Source organism: Vitis riparia, chromosome 6 (genome assembly GCF_004353265.1).
Source record: "Vitis riparia cultivar Riparia Gloire de Montpellier isolate 1030 chromosome 6, EGFV_Vit.rip_1.0, whole genome shotgun sequence".
NCBI classification, from domain to species: Eukaryota; Viridiplantae; Streptophyta; class Magnoliopsida; order Vitales; family Vitaceae; genus Vitis; species Vitis riparia.
Window position 1 is genome coordinate 9,306,412 of NC_048436.1, and position 27,741 is coordinate 9,334,152.

The 27,741-nt window shown below is 36.4% G+C and overlaps 3 protein-coding genes across 4 annotated transcripts; 2 read left to right on the forward strand and 1 right to left on the reverse strand.

The window, feature by feature from the left end:
• The first annotated feature begins 3,985 nt into the window (after positions 1-3,985).
• Positions 3,986-7,276, forward strand: LOC117916018 (cation/H(+) antiporter 1-like). Of its 2 annotated transcripts, none has more exons than XM_034831818.1 (4): positions 3,986-4,353; positions 4,507-5,505; positions 5,627-6,543; positions 6,683-7,276. In XM_034831818.1, the coding sequence occupies exons 1-4, from the start codon at positions 4,201-4,203 to the stop codon at positions 6,957-6,959; spliced, it is 2,346 nt and encodes a 781-aa protein (XP_034687709.1). In that variant the 5' UTR covers positions 3,986-4,200; the 3' UTR covers positions 6,960-7,276. The 2 variants fall into 2 exon arrangements, with proteins under 2 accessions (XP_034687709.1, XP_034687710.1); XM_034831819.1 differs by having other exon boundaries at positions 4,275-4,357.
• A 2,006-nt stretch (positions 7,277-9,282) lies between these two features.
• LOC117916658 (probable carboxylesterase 15) lies at positions 9,283-10,414 on the forward strand. Its single transcript, XM_034832797.1, has 2 exons — positions 9,283-9,956; positions 10,035-10,414. The coding sequence occupies exons 1-2, from the start codon at positions 9,310-9,312 to the stop codon at positions 10,339-10,341; spliced, it is 954 nt and encodes a 317-aa protein (XP_034688688.1). The 5' UTR covers positions 9,283-9,309; the 3' UTR covers positions 10,342-10,414.
• A 1,144-nt stretch (positions 10,415-11,558) lies between these two features.
• Positions 11,559-27,686, reverse strand: LOC117916659 (protein BUNDLE SHEATH DEFECTIVE 2, chloroplastic). Its single transcript, XM_034832798.1, has 4 exons — positions 27,336-27,686; positions 25,674-25,710; positions 15,278-15,361; positions 11,559-11,753 (listed from the first exon to the last, which is right to left on the reverse strand). The coding sequence occupies exons 1-4, from the start codon at positions 27,624-27,626 to the stop codon at positions 11,701-11,703; spliced, it is 465 nt and encodes a 154-aa protein (XP_034688689.1). The 5' UTR covers positions 27,627-27,686; the 3' UTR covers positions 11,559-11,700.
• Positions 27,687-27,741: the final 55 nt, after the last annotated feature.

The following is a 27,741-nucleotide window of genomic DNA, read 5'->3' on the forward strand; positions in this document are numbered from 1 at the left end:
GAATTGTCCACATTTTTGTGGGAGTTAAAGGTATTGACTTGGAAGACACTAGGTTGAGAAGGTAATCCATAGAATCCAAGGCTATCCTCAAAAGGATACTTGTAGTGATGAAAAACTCATCATAGATCTCATCATGTCCATCAATATTCGATTTATTCTTTCTACTACTCCATTTTTCTATGGAGTTTCAGGTGCACTCAACTAGGATATGATCCCATGCTCTTTAAGGGAAAGAATCAAACAAAGTAGATATATACTCACTAACTTGATCAAATTGAAGCACATTTATATGTTTACACAGTTGTTTTTCTAATTCCACCTTAAATTAAATGAATTTATCCAAGGCATCAGACTTCCTATGTATTAGATAAGCATATTTGAACTTGGATTAATAATTTGTAAATGCAATGAAACACTCATACTCTCCCCATTCATGGACATTAAAGGCCCATATATGTCAGTATGCACTAACTCTAAACACTTCCTAGCTCTATATCCTTTAGTAGTAAATGACCTCTTGGTCATCTTACCTTCTGTACGGGATTTGCAAATTGGAAGATCCTCTGGAATCAAAAATGGTAAAATTCCAGACTTAACTAGTCTTTCGATCATATTTAGATTAATATGGCCTAGGCGTAACTCGTAAGTGTTAAAGTTGTGCTTGATTAGTACTAAGTTCCTTCCTTTTATGTGAGACATGATAATTCTCATTACTAGGCAAAATAGATAATGACGATACATGATAAAGATTATCTATCAATGATCTTAAGTATGTAAATGAATCATTCAATTTAATAAAAACTTGTATATTGTTAAAAAAAACACTGAATAATTCAACTTACTTAAACTAAAAACTGAAATCAAATTCTTCCTAGACTCGGGGATATAAAGAAAATCTTTTAGTTCTAAAAGATAACTATAAGATAAGGGTAACGTCTCCCATGGCTTGTACAACAATCCTCACTTTAGACACTAATGTTAGGTACATGTCCCCATAATTCAGGTTTCTCCTTAGTTGAAACAGTTGTAAAGAATTATAAACATGGTAAGTGGCCCCAAAATCTATTCACCAAGAATTAGTGGAATCCACCACCAAACATGATTAAACTAAAAGAGAATGATGCATACCTAATTGTTTCTTTAGGAAAATTGGGCACTTCCTTTTCTAGTGTCCTTACTTTCCACAGATGAAGTTCTTGCCTTGTCCCTTACTCTTCTTCTTCTCTTTGCCCTTGAAATTTCTTTTCTACTTAGTGGTCTTCAAAGTGTTCTTTTTCTTTTGGAAAAAAGAACTTAAAGAACCCTTGACTGTCATATGGATGCCTCTCTGGTCCTTGAGAATCCCCTCAATTGTCTAGAGTTCTCTCATCAGTTCAGTTAAGCTTATCACTAACTTATTTATAGAATAATTAAGCTTTAATTGCTTGAAAGAATTCAACAAGGTCTTTAAAACCATGTCTACTTGGGTTTCCCCATTGATCTCAACTCCAGCGGTCTCCATCTCATTAAATAGTCCAACCATATGAATCATATAATCTTTAACAAGAGTTCCTTTTAACATCTTAGCATTTTTAATAGTCTTAAGGGCAACTTGCCTAACTGACCTATACTTATCACCAAACATCTCATGGAGACTAGTAAGAATATATAAGTTGTTGGCATGGTAGAAGACAACTAACTAAAAACCCTAACCCTAAGAGGGTATTTACAGCGCTCCTTATTGGGAATCCGGGATTACTTTGTTCCCATGCCCTGGATCTCGTAGGGTGCATGGGCGCATCTATCCTTAATGATCTCTAAATCTAACATAGTAGAAAATAATTGTTTCAAAAACCATATTAGGATAAAAAATAAAAATAAAAAACTAGAGTAAAAGTGCTCATACATGGATCTAGATGTTCTTAAATCAATTCAGTGCAGTAAAAAACATGTCTGGATAGTTTGGAGGTCTCATACACCCAAGATCTTTTACCCGATGACTTGAACCACGATCTTGGCACTAAAAAATGTGGACTTGGAAGGGTAAAAACCTTAGCTCTCTCTCTATTTATCTTTAGAGGTGGAAGACGACTAATTGAAAGTCATTAAGAAACCCTAACCCATAAGGGGTCTTAAGTGACTTGAGCTCATTAAGGTTTGGGTCACTTAATCCAGCCCAAAATGGGTCTTAATTTATTAATTAACCACATAGAAGCATCTAATTATTGAATTAGCCCAATCCAAAGACCTTATTCATTATCCCTTGTGCAACCTTACGTAATTACCAAAATACCCCTATGCACAAGAATGAAACAAATAAATTTATGAAGGATGTAAGATGCCTTAGGCACATAATTCGAAACTTGGTAGCATGTATTTATAAGCTACACAAATCCTTGTACAACTTAAGCAATCTACTGCATGTGGTACAATCACCTCAATGAATATTTGTTAAGTAAAAGATTATTTACCCACACATATTAACTAAGACATCAACAATTAGATTTCTCAATTGTTATAATATATGTGGAAGATTTGAGTTTTGTTGGAACTCTTAAAGAGATCATAAGAATAACTAACTATCTAAAAAGGGGAATTTGAAATAAAAGATCTTCAAAAACAAAGTTTTGTCTCGACCTTTGGATCGATTATTTTTCAAATTAAATATTAGTTTATTAGTTAACATATAGAGAGAAAGTCTTAAAGCACTTTCATATAGACAAATCACATCCATTAAGTTCTTCGATGGTAATTCATTCACTTGAAGTGAAAAAAGATCCCTTCATCCTAAAGAAGATAACGAATAACTAGTTGGTCCAGAAATACCATATCTCAGTACTATCGGTATATTGATTCATCTTGCAAATTATACACGATCAAATATTTCATTCTTTGTTAACTTGCTTCTAAGTTTTTATTTTGCACCAACTGATCAAAGACATTAGAATAAAGTTAAATATGTACTACGATATCTTAAATATCAATTAAGCATCCTAGTGGTCACCTCTTCAAATCATTTAGAAATACTCCCAAATCATGAAGTAAGTCATGAATGTATAAGATTAAGGTTAATAATCCAACGCATCCAAGAATCATGCAGAATATCCTCCATTAAAGGTAATGCTATCAAGTTATATGAAGATAATGTTATTTATATTGTACAAATTAAATGAGGATTTATAAAAGATGATAGAAGTAAACATATATTCCCCAGATTAATTATTTTATACTCATAAACTCCAAGAAAATGGTTAAATTGATGTTCAACAAATCTAGTCATGTGATAATCAAACAAACCTAATCATAAAAGTGTTACCATCGACTACATTGAAAAAGTTAAGATACGATATTTGAATATGAAGGTTGAAATATTTACTAGTTGAAACGCTGAAAAAAGCATAATCATGTCTATATGAGGGGTAACATCTAACAAATGTATATATATACACCTGTTATTGATGGAGGAAGACACACTACAACAAATATGATGTTTTGCAACTTATTGATGGAGAAAGGTGTACATAACATCATCTAATTAGCCCATACATATTCGTGGCATATTTCATTGGGATGTGGTAAAAATTGATAACTCCTATAATAAAACTTGAAGAGTTGAAATATGATTTTTGTTTTTCAAAGAATTTGCGCAGTGTCAATTTCTTCTTACGCCTCCTAAATCCCGTTAGCACCCTCTTCTTTCAAATATCACAACCTTGTATGATAATTTTTGTTGAAAAGTTTTACACATTAATTTTGTAAATCTATTTTAAACATAAATTGGATTGTATTGTGAATGATAAATATTACCTTTCCACAGAAGAAAATAACGGGAAATGGGGTGGTTAGAGTGCAACTCCTCCGTGAAGAATGGTCCACCATCACCATCCGTATAGGAAAAACTCCCTACCACCTTCAATCTCGCATTTTCTCTCTCCTCTCTCTTCTCTCTTCCTCCTTCCTGGTTATCATTCTGAAAACAAAACTGAAAACTCAGAGAGTGGTTTCCACATAGAGGGCAAAACTCAATACCCGGAGAGAGGTTTCTACATAGCAGAAGAGAGGAGAGGGTGGGAGACAATACCTACCTTTCTCCTTCTAAGCCCTCTCTCACCACCCCTGTATCCCACCCCGCTTCCATAAAATCTTCTTTCCATAATACAAATTAGACTTTCTTAGATATTGCATCGTCTTCTCTATTAATCTTGTTGTTTTACTGCAACAATGGAAGCAACACAGAGGATAGCCTGCAATGCGGACTTAATTAACCCACTGTTTACAATGGGCATACAGGTCTCCTGCGTTCTTGTCCTCTCTCACTTCTTTCACCTTGTCTTGAAGCCTCTCGGTCAACCCGGACCCATCGCTCAGATTCTCGTAAGTATGTTACCTAAACACCTTCATTTGTTACAAAATATTCATTCATTAAAATGACCCAGGAAAAAAAAAATTGTCTTCTGTAGTTTCAATATGTTACCTAGACTGTTTGGCTTGACGGAAAATTGATCATAATTAATATTGTCATGACAGGCGGGGGTGGTGATAGGTCCCTCAGCGTTGTCAAAAATAGGCGTTGTAAAGAAGACATTTCATAGTTCTTCCGAGGATTACTATCAAATTTTGGGATTATTTAGCCGTATATTTTTTATGTTCCTGATTGGCCTCCAACTGGACCTTCCTTATGCCATGCGCAACATGCGACGAGTAGGCACTGTTGCGCTTGGGGGTGCCATAACATGTAGTGTGTTTGGTGCTGCTGTCTCCTTGTTTCTATATGATGTACTGGAAATCAAGGGCAGCAAGTTCTTATTTGCCCTTGCCTTGATGATTATTATAACTAATGCAGCCTCACCAGTCGCAATTCGTTTGGCAGTTGACAATAAGCTGGCAACTTCAGATGTGGGCCGACTTGTCATATCTTCTTCCTTGATCAATGACATTTGTTGTGCCTTACTCGTGTGTTTAATGAGCATTTTTTCTGCAGCATCTTCTAAAATAGGGGGAAAGATACGAAATGGTTTCCTTTGCCTCATACTCCTCGGGGTGGTTGTCATTCTCAACAAGCATTTATCTTTATGGTTAAACAAAAGGAACCGAAACCTGAAGCACCTAAAGAACACCGAATTCTTCTGCGTATTGTCACTCGTAGTAGCAACAGCAATGTTTATTGAATGGAGCGGATATAGCAGCATAGTGAGTTGCTTTCTGATGGGTATGATGTACCCCAGGGAAGGAAAAACAGCTCGAACCCTGATGCACAAACTATCCTACTCTATTCACACCTTTGTACTTCCAGTTTACTTTGGCTACACAGGGTTCCAGGTAGATCTAGGACATCTGAAGAGTTTAGAAAATGCCGAAATTGTTGGTGCCATCGTCTTGTTAAGCATTGGTGGCAAGATTACTGGCACCCTTGCTGCTTGCCGGAGCCTAAACATTCCAGTGACAAGTGGAGTTGTTCTTGCCTTCCTACTGAACGTGAAGGGCAATGTAGATCTTGTCCTGGTCGGCAGTGCCGTACAGAACTATGTAAGTTAATATTTCTGATATAAGGGATTAAAATATTCTTGCAACTGTGATTAATTTCAGTTCTTGAAGACAAAGAGAGTCTAACGTAACATGGGTACACTTTGGGTGAATAATATTGCAGAAATGGAGTGCGAAAGCTAACAATCTGCTTCTAATTACAATAATGATTAACACAGTTATAGTGGGGCCAGTTGTGGCTCTCATAGTGAGTAGAGAAACAAAATCTTTTGGTTACTGTCATGTACCGTTTGAACGACAAGACCCAGAGAGGGAGCTACGAATCCTGGCCTGTGTGCATGGCCCTCGTCATGTACCCACCATGGCTAGGATAATCCAATCATCAAATGGGGCTCAAAGCACGCCCATCTCCCCCTTCTTGATGCACCTCATCGAACTTCCTGAGAAGACCAAAACCAATTTGATGTATAATCAACTGCAAGATGATGAGCTGAGTGATGATGATGACTATGGGGGGAATGATGTGGTAGAGATCAATGACATAGTGGATGCCTTCTTCGCTGAGACAGGAATCATGACCCGTCAGCTCAAAGTTGTATCACCCTTTGCAACAATGTACGAGGAGGTGTGCAATGGTGCTGAGGATTTACGAGCTTCAATCATACTCCTCCCTTTCCACAAGCACCAGAGAATTGATGGGAAAATGGAGAGTGGCAAGGAAGGCGTAAGGATCACCAACCAAAAGGTTCTTCGCCATGCAACATGCACTGTCGCCATCCTGGTCGACCGAGGATTTTGGCTTGTTGGAGCCCCACAAGGACTGGGCTTTGAAGTACCTCAACATGTTGCAATTCTGTTCTTTGGAGGTCCTGATGATCGCGAGGCATTAGCATATGGTAGGAGTATGGGCATGCATCCTCAGGTCAATCTCACCGTCATCAGGTTCCTGCCTGAGTCATCAAAGGACCATGATGCGGGAATGAGAATTGCATCATATAGGGATGAGGTCTTAATGTCCATACCTGGCCGTGAGAACGAGAACGAGGAAGACAATGCCTTCCTAGCAAACTTCTATAACAGGTATGATCAAAGCAATAACAACAAGTGTTCGCCATAATCCCTAATGTAACTTTCATTCGTGTAGGATTATAATTCATTGTGTTTCAGTCAATCCCCACAAAAAGGCACCCTTTATAATGCTGAAATTAATGTTGATTAGGTATGTGACATCGGGCCGAGTGGGGTATGTAGAGAAGTACGTTGATAACGGGGAACAAACAGTGAATGCTCTAAGGGAGATGGGGGACATGTACTCCTTGTTTATAGTGGGGAAAGGAGGGCGAGGACAGTGTCCTATAACGATCGGAATGAGCGACTGGGAAGAGTGTCCGGAGCTTGGGACTGTTGGGGATCTTTTGGCTTCTGCGGACTTTGATGGTTCAGTTTTGGTCATTCAACAGCATAGACATCAGAAGATAGAGCTTATTGAGGATTGAGACAATCAATGTGATCTGAAATATGTAGTCATCAAATGCCAAAGACGTCTGCCCCCACACATTCCAATCCATATGGAGATTCTCCATTCCTACACTAATTTGAAGGTGAAACTCTTTCATCTTTCTCTTCTTTAGTTGGATGAAAGCATCTTGATTGTAAATTGAAGAGCTTATGTAATTGTTGTAGTTTACCCCTTTTATTTCATGGGAAGAAAACTCTATTTGGACACCCTTTCTTAGTTCCCTACATATGTATGATAAATAAAGCATATGCTACAGACATTGAAAATCCCGTCTCCCCCTTCTTAAAACTCAATCTAGAGCATGAACAAAATAAGGATTTTAGTTCTACTCATAGCTACATAAATTTTGTAATATTACACAATCCTCATTGTCTTCCTTAAGTTTAAATATTGACATTTATGAAAGAGAAAAACTTTATAATTAACAAAATTGCCAAGCTTTTTCATTATTCTAGAAATTTGGGGAAGGACCCTCCTCCAAAGTTATTAAAAGCTAAAAAAAAAAAACTAATAAACCTACTAAATTCTCGATAAAAAGTTATAGTGTGTTTGACAATCATTATATTCGAAGTGCTTTTAGTAAAAATGCTTTCTCTAAAAGTGGTTTTAGGAAAATCATCTACCAAATGTTTCTCCATAAAATAGGAAAATGAATTTGCAATATCATTAGTGATTTTTTAAAAAGTGTTTTTAAATTTTGTTAGATATCTAATCTTTTTATCAAAAACACTTTTTAAGTTAAAAACACTTCTCAGAATTTCTATTAAACGAATTTCTAAAGTCCATTTGATAGTAATTTTAGAAAATGTTTTTAAACTTTCTAACACTTAAATTTTTTTATCATTTAAGTATTAAAATATTATAAACATTTTTTAGAATCGCTACCAAATACACTACCGACAAAAAAAAAAATTATAAGACACAACTAGATTACAAAGCGATAGTTACCTATTACATTCTAAGCTGAAACAAGAATTCAAATTGTTGAATGATTCATAAAAATACAGTAATCAATTACTATCAAAATTTTCACAATAAAAAAGAGTCATGATATCAAGTGGGGTGTAATGGAATTAAAATCCAGCTCTTAGTTAGGATAATAAAATGAGTAGATTATATGGGATATATGATTTTTGGTTTAAAATACTAATACATATCAAGAACTAAGGTAGGATTAACATGTAAAACAAAATGTGTCGGCAGAATATATCTAGCAGGATGATATGGTCCATGTGAGTCTGTTACTTGTGACGAATTCATTCTAATACAAACAAATTGAACACTCATCATCTCAATTATTTGGGTGCAATATAAGCTGTTTCCCATCACAATATTGTTTCCAATTGCGTCGTTTATTATTCAGCCTACCCACCTACTCCATGCTCCGTAGAAAGAAAGAAAGAAAGAATACTAGTATACAATGAGGGGTCATCCTATGGCTGTGGCAAATCCCATCTCCATCCCCGTCCCCATCCATCTAAATTTGTCCTATGTAACCCACACAAAATAATAGCGCACACCCAAATTGAAATGAATAAGATTCCATCTTCGTTTGCTTCTTTTTCTCTTAACGCCCATCACAACCTCTTCCACAATTCTACTCGCATCGTGATGATGCATAGACTTGTCTGATTGAACTAAATGTATTAATGCTATATTTATTGGAAATATATTTTTTATTTAATTAAAAATAACTTATTGATATCTATTAATATAATTATAATAAATTTATTACGAATAAGTTCAATTTAGTTATATTGATTGATATCAATAAATTATTTTTAAACGAATAGAAAAAATTAAATATTTTGACATTGTCTATTCAACTAAAAAATCAAACCCCATCTAAAACTATCAACTATAGTTATTGATTTTCGTACAACGATTTCTAGTAAAAAATTAGAGAAAAAAAAAAACACAGATTTAACGTGGTTTAACAAATTGTCTACCTTTATGGGAATAGGGAATAAAATTTTTACTATATCACAAATTAGGGTTACATAAAAGGGTATTTATGCTAATACTCAAGTAATGAAATTCCAAAAATACCCCTGAACCGTATCACAAGATTCTCTTTATCTCCATAAGTCTTTCACTCAATATAAACCATATACTACAACAATGGTTTAAAATAAAAGTTTATTTAAGTTTATATATTAATAGAAACACGGAATGGTATTAGAATAAGTATAAGCACTATCTGACAAGCCTTACTCCCACGTTCCCTTTTTTTTTTTTTTTGAACTCTTTCCTTGTTTTTGTTGTCTTCTCATTTCCCTTCTTTAAAGCCCATCAAAAAGCATCTTCCCACGGGCAAGGTGAGAGAGATGTCTTCTCCCTACGAGGTTGAAGAGTGTCGTGGGGTTCTTCGAGTTTACAGTGACGGCTCCATAGTCCGCTCCTCTCAGCCTAGCTTCGCCGTCCCTGTACACGATGATGGGTCTGTCCTGTGGAAGGACGTCCTTTTTGACCCACAGCACGACCTTCAGCTCCGGCTCTACAAGCCGGCTTCCCCTTCCGCCAAGCTTCCCATATTCTATTACATACATGGAGGCGGCTTCTGCATTGGCTCCCGCACATGGCCCAACTGCCAAAACTACTGTTTCCGCCTTGCGTCTGAGCTTCAAGCGGTTGTTATCTCACCTGACTATCGACTCGCTCCTGAGAATCGGCTACCGGCTGCCATCGAGGATGGGTACAAGGCTGTGAAGTGGCTCCAAGTTCAAGCTTTGGCTGAGAACCCTGATACCTGGTTAACCGAGGTAGCCGATTTTGGGCGAGTTTTCATTTCTGGAGACTCGGCAGGAGGTAACATCGCCCATCACTTGGCGGTTCAGCTGGGATCGTTGGAGTTGGCGCCGGTTGGGGTGAGAGGTTATGTGCTGTTGGCCCCATTTTTTGGTGGGACAGTGAGGACCAAGTCGGAGGCTGAGGGACCTAAAGACGCCTTTCTGAATCTGGAGCTCATTGACAGGTATCTTCAACTCTAGCCTAGTATTATTTAAGCTCTGATTGATGATGAGATCCTGAACGATGAATAAAATTATTGCAGGTTCTGGAGGTTATCTATACCTATTGGTGATACCACTGACAATCCATTGGTGAACCCGTTTGGGCCTCTTAGCCCCAGCCTTGAACCAGTGGATCTCCTCCCCATTCTAGTGGTTGCTGGGGGAAGTGATCTTTTGAAAGACCGGGCTGAGGATTATGCAAAGAGGCTCAAACAGTGGGGAAAGAAGATCGAGTACGTTGAATTTGAAGGGCAACAGCACGGATTCTTCACTATTTCTCCTACCTCGGAGGCTGCAAATAAGTTGATGTTGATCATTAAACGATTCGTAATTGAAAATTCTAATTAATGTGGCACTACGTGATGTAGTGATTGTAAGTCCCACTTCAAATATAATTAATAAATATTTGAATGTTATTTAATCCTTTCATATTATATTCATGGTTTAAAATAATTTTTATATTTTATTTTTTTTTAAATCATCTTTGACAGTTCTTTTTTTTTTTTTTTCTAATAATAATAAAAATCTATTTGAACCTATAATTTACAAACAAAATTATTTTTGAAAATTAATACTCCAATTTAGTTATTGTTACGGAGAAACAATTTTTAAAAATGAAATAATAAGTTTAATAATATTTAAAAATAATTTGAAAAAATAATAATAGACATAATTAATACTTTAAATTCTTTAATAAACTTTTAAAAAATTTAAAATAATTTAAAATTCAAAATACTAATTAATTAATTATAGATTAAATAAAAATTTTCCACCTACATTATCCATAATTGGGTAATAGTGAATTGTATATATGTAATGAAAATTTTGATTCATTCGTACCTTAAAAAAATAAATTTTATTTATTTTTAAATTCATTTAAAATAAAATAATATTAACAATTATTAATTTTAAATTATTATTATTCCTTTTTAACAAAATAAATCAACGTTAATATCCATATTTCTATAATATTTATAAAAAAATATACAATTTATGATTTTATTATATTATTATTATTCATATTTTACTAAAATCATTTTTTAATTTTATTTATAATTTAAAAAATATTTTTAATAAGACTTAGAATTTAATTTAATTTATATCATATAATTGAATTTACAATTTTTTTTTTTTAGGAAATCAAAATAAAATTTTATTTTTAAAAGCAATTTATCCAAAATAGTTTTTAATTTTCTTTATTTTTGAAAAATGTTTTTAAAATTAACTTGCACTAAGAAATAAAAATACCACGTATTAAGAACGAGATATGAATTGAAATCCTACTTATAAGTGAAAATTCATTTCATTTGGAATCATTCCCGATTTTATTCCTATAATTATTTGAATTATCTAAACATGAAAAAGGATTATTCCATTCCCATCCTTACTTGAAGTTTTAAAATATGCCAATAGACGAGGATGGAAGAAAAAACAAAAAAAAAAAAAAAGGAATGAAGTGATCATTCTCGCTCCTCGTACCCGCGTAGAAAGATGAATTTTCTAAAGCCCTCCTCTCTGTAAATAACAATTTTCCATTTTGCACAGAGAGAGAGAGAGAGAGAGAGAGAGAGATTCAACTTTACAATTTTCATTACTTCCAGCCCATTAGAAATATTGTAGACAAAAGAATTAAAGCTTCAGCAAAATTAGCTTAGGGGTTGAAACAAAAGGGAATCACGACAGAAATGAGAAATTTTGAGCCACAGGTTATAAGCGTTTAGAGTACCCTGAACCTCCACATCTCTTGCAGAATATCAATCCTAGAGAGAAATAACACCAATAAGCGGATGAGAAACATGAATGATGGAATTGAACTTAAGAAACAAGGTCCACAGTCAACATCAATATGGTCGGACCCAACATAATATAACCTAAATGAACTGTAAGCCTCCAAGAGATGAATTATTCCATTCTGAAACATTGCAAAGAGAATACACCAGTGGCTTTCTACTATCATGATACTTCCATAGATAGAATGTTATTAAAAGAAATGCACTAATAGCAGGCGGACCCTACTCCATGGATGTATACAAAGAAACAACCCAAAAGAAAAGGAAAACGAAAAAGCCAAAAACAAAAACAAAGGCCGACAAAATTTGTCTAGTACTATGATGTCTACAAGGTCACGGAAAGATGAGTTCGCCCCCTTGGCCTAATGAAATGAGGGGCATAATTCAATGGCTTTCTCATTCGCTCACTGAGAACGGCAATCCCACAAGATACCAAATGGTGAGAACAAGGGGGCCATAAGGCATTTGCATTCTACCAATGGAAGAAAATATGATTACCAGATTCCTGCTCCTTCCTACATAGATGACAACAATTCACCATGGCCCTACCATCAATATGGGGGAGTCTTCCCCAAACTGCTTCACAAGCACCACCTCCCCCAAGAAAAAACAATACAAAATCTTGGATTCCCAAGTTTATCCAAGGATCTTAGACTTCAGCCTTGGCATCATCAATCCAAGACACTGGCAATTGTAGATCATCCGCCCCTATTCACTGTTCCCCATCAATCACTTCTAATATGAATTTGACGACCAAATTTTGACTCCAGTGCTTTTCATCTTATGTACATCTTGAACCTTTTCCAACAGAGTGAATCATCCCTGTCCTCCATAATACAACATCTATGGATACAAGCCAAGCAAGGCATCACCATCTCGAGCTACCTTAAACACGGAAGTTCCTAAAGTTATACAGGTTCTAATAACTGATGCTGCCTTCTAAACTTCAATATGCAGTAACTCAGACCCCTTTATGAGAAACATATGCCTGCCAATTATTCCTTAAAATGCCTCCTCTGTCCATTCCCCATTGATATACGGATAACCTTTGGAAGGCCTCCCAACCCTTAGACATGGCATGCCCCAGCCACAACATCTCATACCCAGCTGTGGCACACTTTCATCCTTCCAACTCTCCAAACTTTTCCACAATCATCCCTTCCAAAACTTATTTCTTTCAACTAAAAAACTCCAAAGTAATTTGCCTAATAAGGCTTTATTAAGAAAAAGCAAATTTCTCATACCTAATTCCTCACCCACCTTCTTAGGAGAGCGTCACCAAGTAAAAACCCTTTCAAAATTTTCCAGATGGTTACAAACCAAAGATGGAGTAATAAAGGTCATAAGATAAAATGCAAAAGCAAACCATGTGTGAGTGAGTCTGGCCTCTTTCGAGAGAAACTGCTTCTTCCACAAAAGCAAAGTTCCTCTTGGAACAATCCATCATGAAACCACTGCTGATTTGACAGAAGCACCCAACAATCCAAAATAGTAAGAGAGGAACTTCCATGCCTGACACCCAAACATGGCACCCAATGCCTTTAACCTATCCACATTACCTACCAGAATGATTTCACTCTTATCGAGGCTGAGTTTCAATCCTGAAACTGCTTTGGAACACCATAAATACATCTATGGTACAACTGCTTCTTATACATATCACACAAAATAGAAGTTTATAATCCACAAACAGAAAAAGTGCTTACACTAATTTAACCTTATCCTCACCCTAAATCTGTAAAACAACCCTGTCATTGCTCCGATAACAAAGCAACTCAGAACCTCCCAACCAAAATAAAGAGGTAGTGAGAGAGTTGGTTTCCTTGTTTCAAAGCTCAAATACTTGGGAAAAGAGCTTGTAGGAACAATACTTAGCAACAATGAAACCTCATAGTAGATAAACAAAATTTGATCCAAGAAACCACCTCTCATCAAAACCCATCTTAATAAATTATATATATATATCTACTAAGAAATCCCAAAAACCTGGTTTTATGCTTTCTTAATATTCAACTTGCAAACCAAACCTGCCTTAGTGCTCTTAATTGTAGAATCTATATCTTTCTTCACTATAAGGGCGGCACCAAGGATTTGTCTATCCTTGATAAATAAATTTTAAAGTTCCAAGACAATTATTCCAACTTCAACCAATCAGCCAAATGTTTATATATTCCTCCCACTAAATTAGTAGGTCTGAAGTCCTTAATTTCCTTTGTATCACCTTTTTTTTTTTTTTTTTGATACATTCACAAAAAATGTAGTAGTCAAAACTCTTCTAAGAAAATATGGTTAAACAATCAAAGTCATAAATAGCAATATTTTAAAAACCAGACTGGACTGACTGGTTCAACTGCCAGTCGACCACCAATCCGGTCTAGTTCGGCCATTTGAACCAGAAGCCTTCAAACTGGCGTCGAACCGCCAGAACCAGCGGTCGAACAAGTGAACCAGCTGACCTGGCCGGTTTTGGGTGAACCAAACAGTTCTCCTCCTCCCATCCAACCTACCTCAGCCGCACCCCCCACCCCTTCCTTCCTTCTTAGCACCACGCAGCCCCCTCCACCTTTCCCTTCCCCTTCCTTCTTCCCCGTCCCCCCCCACCCCCCCCCCCCCCCCCCCCCTCTTCTCCATTTCCAGTTGGCACCCCACCCACCCACCCTCCTCTTCCTTTTGGCCGCCCCTTTTCCCCATTCATTTCCAGATTTTTTTCCCTTTCCATTTCTAGTTGCCACCATTGCTCCCCCCCACCAACCTTCCTTCTTCTAGCCCCGCACGACACATCCCACCTTTTCCTTTTTGCCCGTCCGTCTCTCCCCTTCATTGCCAAATTTTTATTTTTTTTATTTTTTACCTCATCTCCATTATTATCTATTTTATTTTATATTGGTTATTTTTTTACTTTATGAGTTTTAAAAATTGTCATTTTAATTTAAATTAATGAAAACATTATAATTTAAATAAATTTCTAATTTTAAAATAAGTTTTTGATTTAAAAATTCTAAAATTCAAATTTTAAATTAAAATTCTGATTTTAATTTAAATTTCTAATTTAAAACTAATTTTCTGATTTTCAATTAAAATTTTAATTTTTAAATAATATATAAATTATTATTTTTATTTTAATAATTATTTTTAATTTTAATAATATATAAACTATATATTTATAACGTCACCGATTCGATCGCCGGTCCGATCAATGAACCGTGAACCGATAACTTTTCTAGTTCAATGATCAATCCGGTTCTAAAAACATAAAAAGTAGCGGTCAAAACTCTTTTTAGAAAATATGGTCAATAATCAAAGTCATAAATAGTCTAACATTAAACCCAAAAGAAAAAAAAAACAAAAGACTCATAAAATACTAAGAAGAAACATGATGGCTTCATTCTAAAAGCAACACGAAACATAATGGGATGGACCATTTTCAAATGGATATAAAATAGTCTCATCTTTTATAACTACTATAGAAATATCCAACAGTTAGAAAATAGTACCTGCTCCCTTGCACACCTTACAGTCAACCAAACCCGTTTCTTGCTTCATCTTGCCATTGTCACAAAAAACACATTTTGTGCCGCCTAATCATAATAAATACCGTCATTAACTTGTTTATAATGTCAAACACCAAATATATAATCACTGATAATTATGAAAAAAAAAAAATCATTCTTTGGAGAAGTCACTAACATTAACAAGTGGTGGATAGGTTATCAATCTTCATAATGACCAAAACATATTGAAAGAATTGAAAGAAATATTATATATATATATATATATATATAAAGAAAAGTAAAGGAACTTCCTTTCAGAAAAGCCATTTACTGATTGGTTGATACCACATCTATAGATGTATGAATGTCTATTTATCTCTTAAGTAAGCAAATAAATGATACAACATCCAATCTATGAGGAAATTAGTGTATTGACAAATTCTTTTGAAAGATTTAGATATGGGGATGCATTGCTTTTGAATGTTCAAGTCAAATAGTGATGATGACCTGCATGCACATCTTTTTAATATTTGCAGGCCCACTTACACTCCTAGTAGGGCAAGTGGCTTACAAATTTAGATCTCAAATAATAATGAAAAAAGTTTACACAAACCTTGAGGCGTTGAAGCAATCTCTAAAAGTTATCCAAGTAACAAATTGGCTTGTCATGAAATGGGTTTGAGAAACATGGTTGATATTTCTAGGATAGAGCCCTTAAAAGTGGTGACATGATGTAAAAATTTGGTTCATTATATATGATATCTATTGTTTTCTATCTTGTTTGCATTATTCTTATTTTTATTTTTATTTTGGATGGGTAAAAAGCAATATATTAAAACAAGGCACTCCAGACAAGCGCCTCAAAATACACAGGAAGTATACAAAGGATGCTTAAGAGCGCCACAAAAAAACAAGAGACTAACAAAAACAACACCCCCTCAAACAAAGCACAACCAATCTACAAACTCAACAACGGAAGAAGGGCCGATAGCTAAAAACCCCTTAGCCTATGCCCAAAGGTTACAAAGGAAATAAGATTTACACCCTTGTACCGAATGACCCTCATCTTCAAATGTCCTACTATTTCTTTCCTTCCAAATTGTCCAAAAAAGGCATAAGGGAGCAGCTCACCATACTTTTTTCATCTTCTTACCCACAAAAGAACCATGTCAACCTAGCAACATCTCTCTAACCAGTGACAAAAGCACCCACGACACCCTAAACAAAGAAAACAACAAATGCCAAAAACTCCTTGCCATATCATAATGCAAAAGGATGTGATCAAGAGACTCTTCCTCTGAAAGACACAAGTCACATCTATTAGCCAAAGGTCACCCCCTCATCTGAATCCAATCCAAGGTTAAGACCTTATTCCAAGTAGCCTTCTAAGTAAAAAAAGCTCACCCTCGGGGCACCCATAAGTTCCAAATTACACTAGTAGGAAAATCCCCTTGTCGTTCCGGTTCTACAGCCGCCTTATAGAGAGATTTGACATTAAATTTACCATCCTTAGACTTTGTTCAAACCACCTAATCTTCCACATCTCCACACAACCTTCTTCATTGCAATCACTGAAAAAAACTCTCCACATCAACCATCTCCTAATCGTTGAGCCGCCTAAAAAAACGAGGATGCTAAACTCCCCCCTTCAGGGAGGTTCCAAACATCTTCCACCCAAGCCTTCTTGGATGAGGATATAGCAAATAAGGAGGGAAAAGAGGTGCTTAAAGGATCGTCACTACACCACCTATCCTTCTAAAATCTAGCCCTCCTCCCATTCCCCATAGAAAAAACCATATTGCCACTTATCACATCCCATTCTCTCCTAATGGCTTTCCACAAACCTACCCCAAACCTTTCCCTCGCTTCACAAGAACACCACCCACCCACTTCTTCCCCATACATCCCACAAATAACTTGCGTCTAAAAAGTCTCCCTCTACAATGCAAAATGCCAACTCCATTTACACAAAAGGGCCTTATTGAGCAATGCTAAATTCCTCACTCCTAAATCACCCTTATGTTTATCTAAGCAAACAATAGACCAACTTACTAAATGAGGCTTCCTCTCAAGGGCCCCTCCTCCTTAAAGAAAATCTCTTTAGATCTGCTCCAACCTCAATCTGACTTTCCTTGGAATACAAAATAGAGATATAAAATAAATAGACATACTAGATAGAGCGCTCCGAATTAAGGTAAGCCTACCCCCTTTGGAAATATACCGTCTTTTCCAAATCAATAGTCTTTTCCAAAGCCTCTCCTCCATGCCATCCCAAACTACCACATCCTTAAAATGAGCCCCTAAGGGAAGACTCAAATAAGAAGATGGGATCACACTAATCTTGCAACCAAACTCTTGAGCCAAGTCTGCTACAATGTCCACTCTCCTCACTAGAATTAGCTTACTTTTCTCCAAATTTACCCTCAACCCTAACATCGCCTCAAACCACATAAGTAACCAACTCAAATAAGTCAACTAATTTAGAGAAGGCTCACAGAAGACTAAAGTGTCATATGCGAACAAGAAGTGAGAGATTTCCACTCCTACTTCTCTACTATTGAACCACCATCCCAACAAAAAGCCTCCCTCCTTAACTCTCTTCAACAAACAACTGAGGGCCTCCATGACAATCACAAAAAGGTAAGGGGATAAAGGGTCCCCCTACCTCAAACCCCTAAAACTTTGGAAAAAACCAAAAGGAGTTCCATTGATAAGGACAAAGAAGCTCACTATAGAAATACACCATTGAATCCAACTGATCAACTTAGAACCAAATCCCATCTTTTCTAGCAACCAAAATAGGAAATTCCAATTTACATGGTCATATGCCTTCTCAATATCAAGCTTGCACATGATACCACTACCATTGCCTTTCTACAACAAATCAATAGCCTCATTGGCAATCAAAGAAGCATCAAGGATTTGCTTACCCTCCACAAAAGCATTTTGGGACATGGATACCACATTTCCCACCACCTTCTTTAGCCTATTAGCTAACACTTTAGCTAACAACTTGTAAAGGCTACCCACCAAGCTTGTAGGCCTAAAATCCTTAAGGTCTTCAACACCCCCTTTCTTAGGAATTAACACCATAAAAGAGTTAATACTCTTCACAAACCTGCCCCATTCATGAAAGTCCTTAAAAAACCCCATAATTTCTTCCTTCAAAAAATCCCAACCAAATTGCCAAAAACCCGTAGAGAAGCCATCGGATCCAAAAGCTTTATCCCCACTAAGATCTGAGAGAGTACTAAATATTTATTTTGATTTGTTTGAGCATTCACGTCAATATAACATCAAAGATCTTGAATTATATATTTCACACCAACATAATATTTATCCAAGTTGAATTATTATGGGTTCAGCCAATTTAACTATTGGGCTCAGTCAACTACAATAAGAAGAATGATAAATTAAAATTTTATAGTTCAGCTGGCAAGAAACTATTCCCGACTCAAATCACAAATTCTAGGATTCATATGAGGAAGGATTTTTGGTGGGGTAATCAACTTATCAAACGAGCTTTCCCCAGGCTCTGCAGAATTTCAAGTAGGAAAGATTTCCCAATTGCACACAATTCTGCATGCAGGATTTTCAGCTTCTTAAAGAATTTTAATGATCATTAATCTAATAAAACTTGCTTCTCTTATCTACTCCAGTGATTTAGTCTACTTTTCAACATGGATACCCAAAGAATGTGTTAGAAATCTGCACAATTCCTTAATTTCAGAGATCTAATTAATTGTTATTTTGTTACCATGTATATTCCTAGTACTTAGATGTTAGATTAGTCAAAAATATTATTCTTTATAGGACAGTTGTAGAATCTCAGCTTGGTTTGAGCCTGAATCTCAGCCTAATTTGGTAACAACCTTGTATGCATCTGTGTATGATTCTTATTCTGTAATAACAAGAAGAATTGGTTCTAACCAATATGGTATCAGAGCACCATTAAGTTTCTGGACTCCCTATTCTTCTTGCATTTTCTGCAAAATCTCTTTAACGTCTTCGTCTCGTTTTTTTTTTTTTTTTTTTTTGTTCTTAAACTCTTTTGTATTTGCATTTGGCAAATATGACTGGCAAACTCTCTTCTCAAAATCCTTCAAATTTTGTCAATCCACAAAAGTGCTCAACAAATCTTGACAATCCAACCCTTCAAATCACTATAGAAAAACTCAATGGCTACAATTTCCTAGAGTGGTCTCTATCTATCATGTTGTTCTTAAAGAGTAGACATAAAATGGGATATCTTCGAGGAACAATAAAAGAACCAAACTCCACTAATCCCAACTATCAGACGTGGGAGGCCAAGAACTCCATGGTAATGTCCTAGTTATTGAATTCAATGAAGCTAAAAATCAAAAAGCCTTTCTTATTTCTTTCCAAGACCAAGGAAGTTTGGGATGTTGTTTCCCAAAAGTACTCAAAGCAAAGAGTTGTAGCCCAAATATATGAGTTGAAAAGTAAAACCCATGTCACTGAATAAGGAAATCTTGATGTGACTTCATATCCCAGTAACATGGAAGTATAATGGCAAGAACTTGACATGTATCAACATGTAAGAATGGAATCTACTGTAGATGTTGCTAGACTTGCATGAACAAGAACATGTATTTGAATTCTTTGCTAGTTTAAACTCTTGAGTTGGATCAGATAAGAAGTCATGTCCTAGGAAAAGATCCATTCCCTTATATACATCAAGTTTTTCCCTTGTAAGTCTTGAGAAATCCAAGTTGGCAGTCATGATGAAAACATCCTCTACATCATCAACTAAAATCTCTGAATATCATGGTTGAAACAAGAACTATGGGAGGAGAAAAAGATCTAAAGAGATCAAAGCACACTCAAGAAAAGATGTTAGGGATGTCTTGCATGGAGAATCACGCATTGTGGCAAGTGTGGAAAAGTCAAACCTGTAGCTTAAAAAATGAGGTGATATTGTGCCACCTCTTCAAAATGTAGGGGTTAGAAAGGGTAAGGGTGTTGTAGTCTTTGATGAGGTGGAGAAGCATTGGTGGGCCTAAGCCTCAACCGACGTTAATCAGGTAGAAGGCATCATCTTGGAGTTGAATGCTAGATGAGGAGGTAGGTTAGATGGTGAATGGAGGCCCAAAGAGATACCTAAGCCTTTCCTTTAAAAGGGCCAAGACAGCTTTAAGTTTAAACTTTAAAGAAGCTATGAGGGTTGATTCAAAGAGGCGGGCCCCTCTTAGGCCCATCTTCACCCATTAAGAGCTATTACTGTGAGTGATGTTCTTTCAACCAAGGAGGAGTTCGTCTGAATCAGGGCATAGGTTATAAAGGTGTGGACTTTAAAGGGTCAAGCCTTGCTCCGCCGACATCAAGGGGGAGCAACAGTGGTCCAAAAAAATCACAAATGAAGTGTTGGAGGCTAAGGCCTCCTATTTCCCAATTACGGTTCCTTCTCTTCCCTCTTCCTTAAGGTTCAGGCTTGCCTATCCTTTGTCTTCTATTTCTTAGGGCAAGTTTCCAATGGATTAGAGAGGGTCTTTCCAATTGACGAGATACCTTTAGTTTTTCTGATGACCCTAAGAGGTGTTATTCGAGCCCCTAGGAATGATTCTAAACCACAACACATCAATAGTATTCCTAAAAAGTCCAATGATTAATGGTAATGTCCCTAATCAAAGGGCAGACCTCATGTGTCCTAAAGAAACTTAGGTCCAACAATTGCTTGTTTAGAAGGAGAAGAGTTTAGTTGTAGACAAATTCTTAAGTTGGGGTGTTGTTGACGTCAAAAGCAAGGGTGGATTTTTGTCTTTTGGGATGGTAGAGTGATGGAGTTAATTAATAAGGACATGAAGGCTTTTTTAGTCTCCTATTGGTTTAAAAACAATGAAGACAATTTCATTTGGATGTTGTTTTCAAGGGTGCATGGGTTGATAAAAAATGTGAGTGGATTTTTAGGTGGAGCTATGTGATATTAGAGGGCTTTAAATTAACCTATGGTGTATCAAAGGGGATTTTAACATAGTCCATTTCCTTAAGGAAATGAGAAACTTCAAAGAAATTCAGTAGCCGTGAAGCATTTTTCAAGCTTCATTGAAGAGCTTCACTTAAGGGACCGTCCTCTAGCAAGTGGTCCTTTCACCTAGATTGGGGGTTTGAATAAACAATGTTCATCTAGGCTAGATCGCTTCATGTTTCAGAAGAGTGGGAGAATCATTTCGGTAGCCTAATCCAGTGTGTGTTGCTAAGATAAGTTTCTAAACACACTCATTTTATTAAAAAGATAAGGAATGAGGAAGGGCAAAATCGTCCTTCAAGTTTGAAAATATGTGGCTAAAAGAAGAAGGGTTCAAGGACCTGATTAGAAATTAGAGCTACTCTATTGAGGGTTTGTTTAGCCCATCTTGGCAACCGAGCTAAAATTCCAGAAGCTTGATCTTAAAGCTTGGAATAGAGAATTATTTTGAAATGTTTGTGCCATTTTGCAAGCACTTTTAATATATTCTTATTTACCTATCAAAAAAGAAAAAGAAGTACTTGGAAATGTTGCTACAAATAAAGCTATAGCTCTGAAAAAGGGAATCCATTCTTTCTGTTAATGAGAATGAGGCCAGAAGGAAAGCAAAGGAGGAGTATTGCAAGTGGGAAACAATGGAAAAAGTTTCGTAGATACAAAAGTCAAGAGAATTATGGCTTAAAGAGGGAGATAAGAATATAAATTTCTTCAACAAAATGGCCAATGCCAATAGAAAAAAGAATTATTTGGATAAAATCAGGGTCAATGATGTTATGTTGCTTGAGGATGCAACCATTGGGGGGGGGGGGGGGGGGGGGTGTGTTTAATGCTTTTCAAAACCTTCTTTTTGAGTTAGGGGATTGGAGACCAAGCATCAATAGAATGCTTTTTGAAAATTTCAATGATGACGATCCAAGGTGTCTAGTGGCTCCATTTCCAAGGAGGTCTTTTCAACCCTCTCTAGTTTGTGCGTCACATTCATTTGAGAGAAAGCCTTTCGTTAAACTCCCTTTGGAAGAGGGTTATTTCAAAGGAGGTTGGTCCTATTAGGATAGAGCCTTAGAGAGTATGGCATGTTGTAACAATTTTAGATTCATTAATAAATTTATTTATTTATTTATGTATATAGTTCCCTTTAATATCCCATATGCATTAATTAGTTATCTCAGCATACATGTCCATATCACTTGTATTGTATATGACTTAGGTGCACTACAAGTGGATAAAAAATACAAGTCATGGGTTCCTTGCAAGATAATAAGTTATTCAGTCTATTCATCAATTTAGGCAATCTAGTAGAGATTGTTGTGCATTATCTCTCAATTAAAGGGATGGCTTGTCTTGGTTGTCAAGATGGGGTTTTTATGGTGAATGCATTAATGTATATGATTACACATTGGGCAAGACCTACGGTGAATCATGACCTAGGGTCATCAGGTTGTCATGATTCACCAAGCTATTATATGTCAGACTCTCAACCTTGACAAAATATTAAGTCTGTGCCAAAATCAAGAGGAGATTTTAACCTATTAGTGAGACCCTGATTTAGTTATATATCACTACGAATTGTGTTTTTGTTGATACAGGTTAGTAGCAATAGGTATTCTCAATAGAGGCACCATGATATCTCATAGGATTAAGAAAGTATGTCATCATGGATAATCCAAAGGACATGTAATCAAGAAGACTATGGCTATAGTAATTCCTTCAGTGGAATTTGACATATGCCCTTTGGAGCTAAAGTATGTCAATTGTTCACATAATAGTTGGATTTGTAACTTAAGGATTAGAGATGTAATCTTGATCATAGTTGTGAAAGGCACACCTAGGCTCGAGGCGGCGTGACCCCACCCTTCGACGCCTCGCCTGAAGGCAGGCGACGCCCCTTCACGAAGGCGTCGTGTAGGCGTGCAAGGCATGACGCTGTCACCTAACTCGCCTCCGGCCAGGTATGCCCTCCTTCCTCTCCTTCTCCTTCTTGTTCTTGTTCTTCTTTTTCTTCTCCTTCTCTTCTTCAATTGCTGTCGGGCTGCAGAGGGCTAGGGTTGAGAAGCCCTAATTTTTTTTATTTTTTATTTTGGGTCCAAACCGACGTCATTTTGGCCCTCATTTTGGAGCTTGTTCCTTTAAAAAAAAACAGGCCAAAACGACGCTGTTTTGGCCCTGTTTTCCCTTCCAGCCCCCTTTTCTGGTATTTTTGAACCTGACACCACTCCCAATCATGCCCTAGCCTCAACCGTGCAGTGGAGAAATGAAGAAGAAGAAGAAGATGAGGAAAAATAGGAGAAAAAATAGTCACGTACCTTCCGGGACCTCATCATGTTGATTAAATTGAAGTTTTGGATGATATTTGATGATTTATATGTTTAGGACAAATAAGTGATTGTTAAATTTGATTATATTATATAAAAATATATATGTAAATTAGGGTGCGCCTCACTTCACTAAAGCCTGCGCCTTAGGTGAGCCTTGCGCCTCAGGCTCCAGGTATTTGCGCCTTGGTGCCCCTTGAGCCTTTTAAAACTATGATCTTGATAGATTGATAACACTAACTTGTTAGATTACAAACACCAGTTTATGGGGGGCCTGCATGTAGTGGTCACAAACTCAAGTTTCCCCTCATTATAATTTCATAGATATTAATTGATTTTTTTTTTTTTTTTTTTTTTTTTTTTTTTTTTTTTTTTTTTTTTTTATGGAATGTTGAATCAATTTTGAAATTAGATTATGAGGGAGCTAGTATTTCCCTATGGGCTCAAGCTTCTAATTCATAGTGCCACGTTTTATTTGAAGGCTTTGGGTTTCTGGTTCATAAGCATGCATAAGGGTATTTTGGTAAAAACACAAGATTGCATTAGATCTTATGAATAGTCTTTCTAGAATGACCTCATTAATTAATTGAAACCCAATAGGGCTAATTAATTAATTAGGACCTAGGTGAGCTGGATTAGATGACCTAAGTTCAATTTGAGCTCAAGTCACTTAAGTCCATAAACCCCCTTGAGGGTTTAGGGTTTAGCAATTCTATTTTCCAAAGAGGTTTTTCCAAAGAGAAACCCTAGCCACCCTCAAAGAGAAAGAGAAGTCCACATTTCTCTTGTGTGCTTGGCTCATATGAGGAGAGATCAAGTGGAAAAACACCGAATAGATGAGCTCTATGAAGTTTTCAACAACTTCAATGGATTGGATTCGATCTGGGAACATCCAAATCGTAGGTATGTTCTTTATATCTCTAGATCTAGGTTCTTTATGGTTTTTGATGTCATATTTTCCATTGTATTAGATTTAGAGAGTCTAGGAATAGATTGCATGCACCCAATTCGATCCAAGACCAGGGAATCGGAGCAATCTAGGATTCCCAATAGGTCTTGTAAAGGAGTGAGAGAATGGTATGAGAAGGCAATAGGAAGGTTATCAAAAGTGGATGGGAAGGCATTTAAGACTAGAATGGTAATCAAGGTGACAAATGGTTTAAGGGTGAAGTTTTGGACAAATAGATAATGTGGGAAAGAACCTTGGAGCTTGTCTTTCCCCACATTATTCTCAATAGCCACAACTAAAGATGCTTAGGTGGTTGAGATATGAGAGCAAAGTGCGAAAGGGAAATGTTGGAACCCTAGATTCACAAGAAAGATCCATGAATGGGAAATAAACAAGGTGGAGGCCCTTTTCAGGAGACCATAAGTGTAGTCGATTTATAGAGATATAGAGGATAAGATGGTTTGGCAAAACCATGTGGCAATTTCTCAATTAAATCTCTTTACTCATTTTTTCCATTCAAAGATCAGAAGTGTTTCATGCAAGCATGATTTTGATTTCTTGGGTCCTAGTAAGGGCAAGCTTTTTCACAAGGGAAGCTACATGGGGCAGGAAACGTTAGACCAAGTTAAAAGGGGAATGATGAATCCCAAATGGATGTTATTTATGCAAAGGAGATGAAGAAATAGTTGATCATATCCTCCTTCATTGCAAGAAAGAAATAATGTTGTTGCGGCAGCTCATTTTTGCTCTATTTGGGATTGAATAGGTGATGCACTCCACAGTAAGAGAAAGAAGAGAAAGAAAGTCTAGAAAGTTATTCCTTTGTGTTTATTTTAGGCCATCTAGAAAGAAAGAAACAGGAAAGATTTTGAAAATATTGAAAAATGAAACCAAGTCCTCAAGCAATCCTTCATGTGTATTTTTTGGGGTTGGGTTAGAGTATACATAGATGATAACTCTTTATCCATGTTGAACTTCATTGATTAGGGCATCCACAAGTCATTCTTGCACCTAAAACTCCACTTCAAATGGATTATCATTTGATACAAGCAACAACAATAGTTAAAAGGACAAATCTTCATTTAATCTAAAAAGTAAACAGACACATAACACTCATAAATACATTTAGAATTGGTCAAGAAAACAGATTACCATTTCCAGCACACCGCTCACAAGGAACAGGATCTCCCTGCAAAATCCCACCAATTATTGATCAAAAACCACAATAGAACAAAAGCTTCCAAAATAAAGAATCTACTAGTTTCAACAAAAAACTTTTCCAGGGAAAAGTTTTCTTGAGAAAAGAAAATAAATTTCTGCGCAAACAACATAATATTTTGAAACCATTAATTTGTTGAACACATTAAATATTTTTCAAGCTTCCAAATCCATTATAAACTAGACATGGCCAATGTTTTTAATCCCATCTTAACCAGTCATTTGAACCTCCAAGCAAGATCATTACACCACAAAATAGATCACATGGTATGATTATTGATTATGATCCCATTCTTCCTAGTTGTTTTATCTTAATGAGGAAAATATATCACAAAATTTTCCTATTTTCAAAAATTATGACTAAGGCTGCCAACACTCCCTGGACCCTGCACCATTCCACACATTTTCTTTTTCTTTGTCTCTCCTTCCTTTCACCTTAAACTACTAACATTTCATGGATACATTAATATATATATGTCTTAATATCTTTAGTTTGATCTGTATCTGTCTTAATCTTGCCCTTTATTCAAGTAATTTTTTCTTTGCCAAATTGCCCAAGAATGGTTGAGACAACAAACATCCATCTCGTTCGTACTTTGGATACCTATATAACCATCGAAGCCTGTTGAAGTGACTAATTCCTGGAAATTAGGGGGCGTTGAGGACAAAGAAATTGTTGGAGTTACCCTTTCTATCTAGTATAGTACCAACACGAACACGCTTGATGTTAAGAAAAGATCTTTTGCAGGAAGGTTGGCTAGAGATTTCTTGTAAAAACACTAGCCCCGCCCAGTTTATAATGAGAATATTTCCATTTTTTTGGATTCCATGTATTATTCTCATTATGCACATAATGGAGGAGCCGTATGAGATATATATATATATATATATAACTCGTTCCATCCATGAAAACAATCACCAAACTCTACTAAAAACTAGAGATTACAAAAACATGGGCCTCTACTAGGAAGAAAATGGTAGAAGAAAAAGACATGGAAAATAAAAGAACTGCATCAAATAGTCATCCCAAAACAGAGTCTGGAAGTTTGGAATGGAAATTCTCTACATCATAAACAATATGGATTCATCCAAAAGCCATAAAACCTGTATCCAAAGACACCCAAACAAGAACAAGTAGAGAACCTCTCAACTCAGAAAATATATTATCGAAAACCACCAGTCTTTTACAAAATGCCTTCCCAAAGGAATGAATCAAACAGACATCCATTACCGTTATACAGAGATCAGGTACAACCCAAACCACATAACCACTCTCATTTTACAGGGTTCCAAACGCACCAAAGTCCTTGTTTGGAACAAAGAATAGAAATACCGTGACACCAATTTCAACAAAGGAACCCAAAAGAAGCTCCCTCGAAATACTATTTCCAGTATGAATTCGAAACAAACGCCCAACCAACTGGACCCACCATTTCCTTGGCATAAGTGTGAATTATATTTCATTCAGTTTACATCATTCAAAAATATTGGTCGAGATATGCTGAACCCATTATGCATTTGAAGCAAAAACCAATTTCAAAATCCAAACCCATATACATTCAATGAACCCCAGAAAATTGTAGAAGAGAAACATACCTTGAGTCCCAGAAATAGAGAGAGGGCAATGGCGGCCAGAACACTGATAGTGACAAGAAAAGTTTGAGTATCCAACGGTCTGTCAAAGCTAGTGAACAAGAAAATGGGGTGGAGAAGAAGGTTGGTAGGCTGTACAGAGGAAGAAGAAGCGCAAGAGGAGTACAACAAGGGCAATTGTGGGCTAGTTGGGAAGCGGTGGAAAGTGATTGGGTGGAGAGGAAAGTGAAGCAGACAGGTAGACGAAGAGAGGGAAGAGAGTGGGCAGAGAGAGCAGTGAGGAAGCGAAGCCATAAGATGCCCTTTGCCTCCTCGGATACACAATCCCGGGATTGTGCCTCACAGCCGCTGCCTTTTTTTCCAGGGAAAATTATGATTTTTTTTCTTTTCTTTTCTTTTAAGGACTAAT